This window comes from Phyllostomus discolor, chromosome 8 (genome assembly GCF_004126475.2).
Source record: "Phyllostomus discolor isolate MPI-MPIP mPhyDis1 chromosome 8, mPhyDis1.pri.v3, whole genome shotgun sequence".
NCBI lineage: Eukaryota > Metazoa > Chordata > Mammalia > Chiroptera > Phyllostomidae > Phyllostomus > Phyllostomus discolor.
Window position 1 is genome coordinate 42111150 of NC_040910.2, and position 11253 is coordinate 42122402.

At 41.9% G+C, this 11253-nt stretch overlaps 1 protein-coding gene and 1 pseudogene across 1 annotated transcript; one reads left to right on the top strand and one right to left on the bottom strand.

Annotated features, from left to right (window-relative positions):
* The first annotated feature begins 1804 nt into the window (after nucleotides 1–1804).
* Nucleotides 1805–2570, top strand: LOC114503646 (annotated as a pseudogene).
* A 7291-nt stretch (nucleotides 2571–9861) lies between these two features.
* LOC114503092 (putative gustatory receptor clone PTE01) lies at nucleotides 9862–10914 on the bottom strand. The gene has a single exon (XM_028520480.2). It carries the CDS (start codon nucleotides 10912–10914, stop codon nucleotides 9922–9924), a length of 993 nt encoding a protein of 330 aa, XP_028376281.1. The 3' UTR covers nucleotides 9862–9921.
* Between the last annotated feature and the right edge of the window lie 339 nt (nucleotides 10915–11253).

Sequence of the window (11253 nt, forward strand, 5' to 3'; positions counted from 1 at the left end):
CAGAGATTCCTAAGCCTCTCTTCATTCTTTTGAATTCTTGTTTCTTCATTCTGGTCTGGTTGGATGTTTATTTTCCTTCTGCTCCAAGTCATTGATTTGAGTCCTGATTTCCTTCCCTTCATTCTTTATTCTCTCTATATTTTTCTTTATTTCATTTTGCATAGCCTTCACTTCTTTCTCTATTTTACAACCACACTCAACCATTTCTGTGAGCATCCTGATTACCAATGTTTTGAACTCTGCATCTGATAGGTTGACTATCACTTCATCATTTAGTTCTATTTTTGGAGTTTTGATCTATTTTTTCATTTTGGGCCCTATTTCTTTGTTTTGGAGTATCTGTTACATTGTAAGGGGCAAAGCCTTAGGTATTCACCAGGGCTAGGCAACACACATAGCTGCACTGTGGCACTGTAGGTGAGGCAGAGGTCCAAAAGGGAACAATGCTGCTTGCCCAGCTCTCAGAGGGCATTCATTCACTTCCCACACTACCCACAAGCAAACTGGTGACTTCTGGTGCTGATTCCCAGATGGATGGGTTTGTGTGTGTTGTAGGACTCTCCTGTGGGTCTCTCCTACAAATTCTCCTGTAAGACTAGGAGTTTCTCCTACCATGTCAACCCCCACAGGGTTTTACAGCCAGAGGTTTTGAGGCTTTCTTTTCCCACACTGGGACCCTGGGTTGCATGGTCTGTCTCACTACCCAGTTGCTCCTCCTAGTTTATACTCATGCAAATGTGGAACCATGTAGTCCACCAGTCATCACCTCACCCACCCATTCCTCCAGCCAGTGCCTTGCCACATGCCCTCCCTACCCCAGGTGTCTGCCTCCACTCCTCCTACCAATCTGAATTAATGATTCTTCTTTAACTTCTTGGTTGTCAGACTTCCATATAGTTCAATTTTTTGGCAGTTCTGGTTACTTTTTGTTTTCAAATTTGTTGTTGTCCTTCTTTTGGTTGTGCAAGGAGGCAAAGTGTATCTAGCTACACCTCCATCTTGGCTGGAAGTCTCTACCTCAAGAAATTTAAAAAGTAGAGGTAATTTAGGCCTATCTGAAATCAGTCCCAGTTCAGCTTCCTGCTACAACAATAGCCAACTTTATGCAACAGGTGCTCCTCAAAAGAAAGAGGTTTATTCAAGTGTTGCCACATGAGAAGATGGGGACTCCTAGGTCCAAAAGCCAATCTTAACGTCTCAATGCAGGCAAAGGTTTTTATAATTAGGGAGAGGGAAAGAAGACAAAAGAGATCAAGGAAGGGCTATGGGCATGCAGGTAGTGTGGTTCTTGGTCCCATTATAGATTTTAATGGGCAGTGTCCTGGATTTCGCCTTCTGGCTTATGTCAGTTGCATTCCTATGTCTGTACTGTTGGCATTGGCTAAGGTCTTGAGGTCAGCCTGCTCCTTAGATTCACACAGGAACTGAAACTGCTAATTAAAAATAATAATAATTTAATATGCAAGGTCTAACTTTGAAGAAAAAATTCAGGTTGGAGTAACATGTTGGGTTTAACATTTACTAGGATTATTATGGGTGGCTTTATATAAGTACATTATATTCAACCCTATTAGATGTTCAGTATCTATTTCATGCTATTTTCTTTTCTCAATAATCTACCTGGTATTTCAGCAGTATGGAAACAGGGAATCAAACATGAGTGTCATATTTTATACTTCTGGGATTTTCCCAAGACTCAGAGTATCAACCCATCTTATTCTGTATTTTCCTGTCCATGTACCTGATCACTGTGTTGGGAAACCTGATCATCATCCTGGTCATCACCTCTGACTCCCACCTCTAAATGCCAATGTGCTTTTTCCTCTCCAACCTCTCCTTGGCTGACATCTGTTTCACCTCCACCACCATCCCAAAGATGCTGGTGAACATCCAGACACAGAGCAAAGCCATCACCTATGCAGGCTGCATAACCCAGATGTGTTTTTTTAATATTTTTGGAGTTATGGACACTCTTCTCCTTGCAATGATGGCCTATGACCGGTTTGTGGCCATCTGTCATCCCTTACACTACACACTCATCATGAACCGCCCCCCTCTGTGGCCTGCTGGTTCTCATGTCTTGGTTCATCAGCATAATATAGTTCCTGACCCAAAGTCTGTTGACATTGCGGCTGTCTTACTGTACCAACTTGGAGATTTCACACTTTTACTGTGAACTTGCTCAGGTCCTCACCATAGCCTGCTCAGACACACTCATCAATCATATCCTGATCTATATGGGGACTACCCTTCTTGCCATTGTTCCCTTCTCAGGGATTCTTTTCTCCTGTTTTCGAATTGTCTCCTCAATCCTGAGAATCCCATCAGCAGATGGGAAATATAAAGCCTTTTCTACCTGTGGGTCTCACCTGTCCACAGTTTCTTTATTCTATGGGATAGGCCTTGGTGTGTATCTCAGTTCTGATGTACGTTCCTGGAGGAGCATGATTGCCTCAGTGATGTACACTGTGGTCACCCCAATGCTGAACCTCTTCATCTACAGCCTGCGGAACAGGGACATCAAGAGGGCTCTACAAAAAATTCTTGGGAGAAAGCTCTATGTTCTGTAAGGGGAACACTGATCCTGGGATTCTAAGCTGACAGTAATAAAAGCAACTGTCTGAAAAAATTCCACTTTTTCTGTATAAAAGATTTAAATATAAGTCGTGATACCATTAAAGTCCTAGAGGAGAAAGTAGGCAGGAAAATCTCAGATATTTCACGCACCAGTATTTTCACTGATATGTCCCCTAGAACAAGGGGCATGAAAAAAAGAGAATAAACAAATTGGATCTCATCAAAATTAAAAGGTTCTACACGACTAAAGAAAAGAATATTAAAATAAAAAGATAACCAACTGTATGGGAAAACATATTTGCCAATGATACCTCAGACAAGGGTTTAATTTCCAAAATATATAAAGAACTCACATGACTCCATCTAAGAAGACAAGGAAACCAATTAAAAAATAGGTAAAGGACTTGAACACACACTTCTCCAAAGAGGACACACAGAGGATCCAGAGACATATAAAAAGACGCTCAATATTGATAGCTATCAGAGAGATGCAAATTAAAACCACAATGAGACACCACTTCAAACCAGTCAGAATGGCCACCATAAACAAAGCAACAAAGAAACAAAGTGTGGGAGAGGCTGTGGAGAAAAGGGAACCCTAGTGCACTGTTGGTGGAATTACAGACTGGTGCAACCACTTTGGAATGGAATTCCAGTATGGAATTTCCTCATAAAACTAAAACTGCAACTGCCTTTTGAGCCAGCGATTTGACTGCTATGATTACATCCTAAAATATTAACACCAATCCAAAAGAATCTATGCACCCCAATGTTCATAGCAGCACAGTTTCCAATAACCAAATGCTGGAAGCAACCTAGGTGTCCACCAGTAAATGAATGGATCAAAAAACTATGGTACGTTTACACAATGGAATTCTATGCAGCACAAAGAAGGAGCTCCTACCCTTTGCCACAGCATGAACGGAAATGGAAAGCATTATGCTAAGTGAAACAAGACAGGAAGTGAAAGACAATACCATATTATCTCCCCTTTAACAGGAATCTAATCAACAAAAGAAACAAACAAGCAAAAGATAACCAAAGACAATGAAATGAGAACAGGCTGACATAGATCAGAGAGGAGAGGGGAGGGAATTTCAGGTTAAAGGGGTGAAGGGTTTGTAGGAACAACTATAAAGGACACATGGACAATAATGGGTTGCGGGATGAAAATGGAAGGGAGGTAGAAAGGCTGAGGTGTTGGGCTGGGGTGGGGGGAAAAGGCAGAAAACTGTACTTGAACAAGAATAAAAAGAAATAAAAAGAAAAAGAAATCCCACTTCTTCATCACATTAAATTTTGCTTATCATCCATCCTCTGTAAGTGACTTTGGATATGATGGCTTTTTAAGCACTTATGGATTATGGTCTCTATGGATTTACCTATTCTGGGAATTTCATATAAGTTCAATCATACCATTTTAAAAATCCCCCTGCCTTTTCTTTCAGTGGAGTTGAGTTCAATCACTCTCCCTTATTGCAATTATCGGGAACTCCATTGCAGAGTCTTAAATGAAGTCTCCTTACATGTTTGACCATGTCTCATGCAATTTCTCTTTGCTATAATCACCATCTATTATACAAATTTATTTACAACTAGTTTCTACCAAAGAATCTTTATGACTGGGAAGTGTCCGATGTCTTGCCTGTTTGTGCCAATGATATCATGTTTCACAAAAGACTTTGGATTGAGAGAGGACCAAAACTCACTGACTTGAAGACCCGCATCAGTTTAATTTGGGACACAATAATTGATACAGCCAGGTATAAGATATTTTTATACTATTCAAAACATGTGAGTCCACTGAGAAGGTAATGACAATACAAGATGAATGCAGACTAACTGGATGGAGAGAACATCGGAATTCAGATGGGTGGTAATGCATCTTTTTAAAAAAGATTGTATTTATTTATTTTTAGAGAGAGTAGAAGGGAGGGAGAAAGCAAGTGAGAGAAACATCAAAGTGTGCTTCCTTCTCACATACCCCCTACTAGGGACCTGGGCCTAAACCCAGACATGTGCCCTGACTGGGAATCAAACCAGCAAGACTTTTGTTCACAGCCCGGCACTCAACCAACTGAGCCACACTAGCCAGGGTACTGGTTATGCATCTTCAATTGCTGATATTTAAGTGGAAAGTTGAGTAAAAAAGAGGAAGAACATGCTAGACATAGATAATAACTTTAATGGTCTTCAGGTTACAAAGAACATGGTCTGTTTGAAGAACTACAAGAAAGACCATAAGTGTAAACAAACTTAGCATGTAACAAAATTGCTTGTAGCGGGTTCCACCTGCAGAGGTTCTGGTTCAGCAGGTCCGGAACAGGGCCTGAAATTTAGCATGTATAAGTTCCCACAGAATGCCTATAAATGGACCAGCGACCACTGATGGAGTTGGAAAGGGATCGAAGAAACTAAACCATAAAGAGTTTATAGACCTTGGTAAGGAGTTTTAGTTACACCAAACACAAAAACAAAAACTGGTTTCCATGTAAAACAGGAGAAAGTGAGCACTCAGAAGCCTTTTAGAACACCCTTGCAAGAGTAGGAAATACAAATCACCAGCAAATCTGAGCAGCTATATTCTCATGAATTTTGAGAGAGGAAACAGGAAGAGAGTTAAGTAGTATGTCAGCCAGCTTGCAGTTCAAGCTCCTTCCACTCTTTCAGGTCACCTGTCTGTGCGTCTCTGTGTTCTAATGGACAAGACTTGGTACATGCCTCAGGTCTTCAGGTACCTCTTCCCAGGAGGAAAGCAATATCCTTAGTGTTAGACATTCTCATATTCTCAAGGCTTTCTGAACCTAAACAACAGAATCAGGAGAGCCTGACCAAACTTGGAACAAAAATCAGGGCTAAGTGAGTGCTTCTGATAGGAACTTAGGGCCTCTAGAAATTTCAAGAAAATGAAACAGGCCAAATAAATTATCATTCTTAACTCATATTTTATTTACACTCTAAGGTTTAATATTTTTAAATAAACATTTTTGAAGTATAACACTCATGCAGATGTTATTATCTCAAACTGTGTTCTACCTTTGTTTTGTTTTGTTTTTTGGTTTATTTTTTATTTTAATCATTGTTCAAGAATTACAGTTTCTCTTTTTTATTCCCATTCCAGCCCACCCACCCTTACCTCCCCACTTTCCTCCCATTACCATCCTCCCCCTCGTTTTTGTCCATGTGTCCTTTAAATGTGTTCTCCCTTTGTATCAAGCATTCCTGAGTTTGGATTTCTAGATTCATTAAGATTTTCTATGGGGACCTACCTACTACCTTGAATATCAATACCTCAGCTCCTCTGCTTGAATTTTCCATCACTGACCCAAGCACCAGGCTTCTAATTTATAAAGCATTGCTGACTACTTTTTTAAAACTACCTTGGAATTGTCTTAACATCATCCCAAAATAGTTTTATTACTAAGCAGATATGCCAAGTTGGCTTCATCCAAGAGACTCAGAGATTGTGATGAGCATGCAGAATGGTTACCAGGTAGTGCCCCTGTAATCAACACCTGTAGTAGAGCACATGTGTGGGAAAGAATTTGTCCTCACTTACAGACAGATATGACCTTTTCCTCAGGTCCTGGGAGGTAACCTTTAAGCTCTTGAAATTTAGCTAGTGATAGAAGTGATTGGTTATTGTGGGGGACCCCATGTACCATACCTGATAGTTTGTGCTAATGAGATGACTGAAATTGGCAATTGGTTCTGCCAAAGAGACCAAGCGTGTATGTGAAGGATTGGTACTTCAGGAGAACTGAGGTCAACCCAGTACCTGGGGAGAAAGGTTGGAGAGTGAGTTCAATCAAATGGGAAATGATTCAATTTATCCCACCAATGAAATGAATGAAGTCTCAATAAAACCTCTGGATACTGAAGCTCAAGTGGGCTCCCTGGTTAGCCAGACTCTGACTGTTGACTCACATTGTCGCCAGGGTGAGGTAATGGATTTGAACCCCATGGGGAGAGGACAACAACAAGATTTACCTATGGGACCTTTCAGATATTTCCCCAGGTGTATCTTCTTTTGTCTAGTCCTATTTTGTATTCTTTTGCTATAAGAAAAGTATAATCATAAGACTAGCACTGTCTTAAGTTCTGTGACTCAAGCTGGTGAATTATTGAACCTGAGGGAATTGCCTTGCTTATCTGACATCTAGCAAATCATTGCAAGTAAGGGAGGCCCTTAATTTTGGCCAGCTGATCTAAAGTGAGGGTGGCCTGGGAACTGCTGAATGTATGCCTGGTGTCTGAAGTGAAGACAGTGCTACAGGCACTGTTCCCTCACTCTGTGGTTTGGTGAACACTTTGTAGCAACCAAGGGCAGTGGTAAAATCAAGCCAAGTTAAAGCCCATCAAAGGCCTCCTAAAATCACCAGATAGCTCCAGATCTAGTATGAATCTTCAGAGTTGGCTGGAACTGGTTCCAAGGGGCCAAATATCATGGGATGTGGACAGCTGCAGAAGGAGCTGTGACCTTGGTTATAGTGGCTTTTCATAGCTAATGTAAGTCCCTATGGGAGGTGATGCTGATGGCTTGTGGTACACCTGACATTTGGGGTGACACATCCCTCATTTCTAGTATGACATCATTTCTTTTATGAAGGAAGATAATCTAATGGAAAATTTGCCATCTTAACCATGTTAAGAGTCCCATTCAGTGGCAATTAGTACATTCACATTGCTGTACAACCATCATCACCACCCATCTCCATGAGTCTTTTCATCTTGCAAACATGAAACTCATTATTTGCCAACTAAATCCTAAATCCTTGTTCCCTCTTCTCGTGTCCCCTGACAACCAATATTCTACTCTATGTCTCTATGGATTTCACTACTTTAGGTGCCTCACATAAGTGAAATTATACAGTATTTGTCTGACTGTGAAATTGATGAGATGTTAGATGGAATTGGAAAAAGATTTATCAGAATATTGGAAACCATACATACCAGTTTTTCTATGAATGTCCCAGTTGATGAGTATTTATTAAAATTTAGTATTAATGCCATCCCATTTCAATTTCAAAATATCTTGGATTGCAAAAGAAATTAAATACTCTATCTTCTTAAGCATCTGACCACAATCATGAAGGAGCAAAAATATGGAAAAATGGAGAAGAATCATGGGAAAACTGTAAAAAGAATAAATACCAAAAAGCAGAGAGCTATGATTTTTTATAATGATACAATCATGGCAACTCAGGACCAAGAGTCCTAGATAATGCATAGGGAAGTGAGAGGGGTATACTGACAGGCTGCACATCAAACTGGAGGGACTCTCACTGAAGTACACAGTCCAAACGAACTCTGAATCCATTACTGCTGTGCTAAGAGGAAAAATCATGTAGATAGAGAGCAGATCCATATGGGAACAAATACACCAGGAGACTGCAGACTCAGAAATTCTTTTTTTTTTTTTTTTAATATATTTTATTGATTATGCTATTACAGTTGTCCCATTTCCCCCTTCACTCCCCTCCACCCTGTACCCCCCTCCCACCCACATTTCCCCCTTTAGTTCATGTCCATGTGTCATACTTATGAGTTCTTTAGCTTCTACATTTCCCGTACTATTCTTGCCCTCCCCCTATCTATTTTCAACCTACATTCTATGCTACTTATTCTCTATACCTTTTCCCCCTCTCTCCTCCTCCCACCCCCCTGCTGCTAACCCTCCATGTGCCCTCCATTTCTGTGGTTCTGTTCCTGTTCTAACTGTTTACTTAGTTTCTTTTGGTTTTGCTTTAGGTGTGGTTGTTAATATTTGTGAGTTTGCTGTCCTTTTACTATACATGTCTTTTCTTTATCTTCTTTTCTTAGGTAAGTCCCTTTAGCATTTCATAAAATAAGGGCTTGGTGATGATGAACTCCTTTAACTTGACCTTATCTGAGAAGCACTTTATCTGCCCTTCCATTCTAAATGAAAGCTTTGCTGGATAAAGCAATCTGGGTTGTAGGTCCTTGTCTTTCATGACTTGGAATATTTCTTTCCAGCCCCTTCTTGCCTGTAAGGTCTCTTTGGAGAAATCAGCTGACAGTCTGATGGGAACTCCTTTGTAGGTGACTGTCCCCTTATCTCTTGCTGCTTCTAGGATTCTCTCCTTCGTTTTTACCTTGGCTAATGTAATTATGATGTGCCTTGGTGTGTTTCTTCTTGGGTCCAACTTCTTTGGGGCTCTCTGAGCTTCTTGGATTTCTTGGAAGACTGTTCCCTTTGCCAGATTGGGGAAGTTCTCCTTTATTATTTGTTCAAATATGTGCTCAATCTGTTGCTTTTCCCCTTCCGATTCTGGTACCCCTATAATTCGGATATTGGAACGTTTAAAGGTGTCTTGGATGCTCTTAATCTTTTCCTCAATTTTTTGAATTCTTATTTCATCATGCTTTCCTGCTTGGTTGATTCTATCTTCCTTCTGGTCCACTGTATTGTTTTGAGACTCATATTCCTTCCTTTCGCTGTTGGCTCTCCTCCGCGTGTCTTCCTGCATCTGTTTTATGGTAATCTGCATTCTTTCATCTAAATTTCGTCCAAAATCAACCAGTTCCGTGAGCTTTCTGATCACCAGTGTTTTGAACTGCGCATCTGATAGATTGGCTAGTTCTTGGTCGCTCAAAAGGATGAGTCCTGGGGGACTGATCTGCTCTGTTGAAAACATAGTTTTTTGTTTTTTGTTTTTTTCCCCCTGTCTCTCCTTTTTTTTTTTTTTTTCCGGTCTGGTTGCTCTTGTTACGGTGGGGGGCAGAGCCTTAGGTGCTCACCGGGGCTGGGCACCCCAGTCGCTAGATTGTGACGTTATATGTGGGGGCGGGGCGGGCGGGGGAGCGGGGCGGGAGAAAACAATGGCGGTAGTTCCGTTCCCCTGGACTCAGACCCTTGTCTGGGTTTCTGGGCCGCGAGTTCTGCCCTGGTCCACAATCGCTACCCCTCTGGGTCTGCTAGCCGCAGCTTGCGTACTCAGGGATCACCACTGCCTTCTTGCGCGCTGGATGGCTTTTGCGCGGATTTCGCGCCAAACCTTCCCCCGACCTCCGCGTGCCACCGACCCGAGCCAGCCCCGCGCCCGCCGGCTCGTCTTCTCCTACCAGTCTGGATGAACGCGTCTACTTCAACTTCTTGGCTGCCCGACTTCCATTCAGATAAATCCTCTGTCGGATCTGGGTGTTATTCTGATAGTAAATTATTGTTGTAAATTATTGGTTTTCTAATCTTGGTTGTGCGAGGAGGCACAGTGCGTCCACCTATTCCTCCATCTTGCCGGAAGTCCAGAAATTCTTGTTACACATGTTTGATTGTGCTACTATTTCCAGTCTATGAACTGAAAAAGATCCATAGGTATAAATCTAGGCTATTCTTCTGATCACCCTCCATAGAGCACTCCTGATGTCCCTGTTCCTCAGGCTATAGATGAAGGGGTTCAGCATGGGGGTGACCACAGTGTACATCACTGAGGCCACTGCACCCTTCCTCAGGGAAGGTGACACTGTGGAACTGAGGTACACCCCAAGGCCTGTTCCATAAAATAAACAAACCACTGACAGGTGAGAGCCACAGGTGGAGAAGGCCTTATACTTCCCCCCTGATGATGGGACTCTCAGAATGGAGGAAACAATTCGAGTGTAAGAGAAAAGGATCCCTGAGAGTGGAACACCACCAATGATAGCACCAAAAAAATAGATCAATATGTTATTAATGGAGGTGTCAGAACAGGCAAGGTTGAGGAGTTGAGAAGCATCACAAAAGAAATGAGGAATTTCCACATCGGCACAGAAGGTGAGTTGTGACACCATCAAGTAGTGCAGCTGGGAGACCAAAAGGCTGATGAAAAATGACAGTAAGACACACAAGCCACAGAGGCGGGGGTTCATGATGACCAGGTAGTGTAGAGGCTGACAAATGGCCACCAACCGGTCATAAGCCATCACGGCCAGAAGTAGACTCTCCAAACTTCCAAACAGAAGAGAAAATGTGACCTGAGTTAGGCAGCCTGCATAGGTGATAGACTTGCTGTATGTCTGGAGGTTCACCAGCATCTTGGGGACTGTAGTGCTGCTGAAACTGATGTCAGCCAGAGACAGGTTGGAAAGGAAGAAGTACATAGGTGTGTGGAGGTGGGAGTCAGAGATGATGGCCAGGTTGATGAGCAGATTCCCCAGCATGGTCACCAGGTACATGGCCAGGAACAGGCCAAACAGAAGAGGCTGCAGCTCTGGGTCATCTGACAACCCCAGGAGGAAGAATTCAGGGTCACCTGTTCGATTCTGTGGTACTATGCAGATAGGACACAATTTGAAAAAGAAGTGTGTGCTGAATAAATGAAACAAGTGTAGACACATCCATTTTTTTTGCATTCAAGCAATTCACAAATAAACGAATCACACTTGAGCTTGAGGACCAAACACCATCCACCATCACCCCTTACTCTTCAGCAACATTTCTCAGTTGGGAACTCATTTAGACCTCTTTCCTTGTAGATGTCTGGGCTTTTTACCTGTTTCTGTAAACAACCACTTTAGAGACCCAGGCTCAAAGAATATTAGAAAAGAAAGGACACTTCAGATTAAAAATTTCCATCAATAGCAAAATATCAGCCTTCTACTTTGGAAGTAAAAATATGGAATGGGACATTGTTTTCTAAGGAAAAAATCATCTTAATTGGAAGACACTAAGAAGCA

Coding starts and splice junctions, on each gene's coding strand:
- LOC114503092 (XM_028520480.2), bottom strand. CDS start 10,914: ATGTGTCTACACTTGTTTCATTTATTCAGCACACACTTCTTTTTCAAA.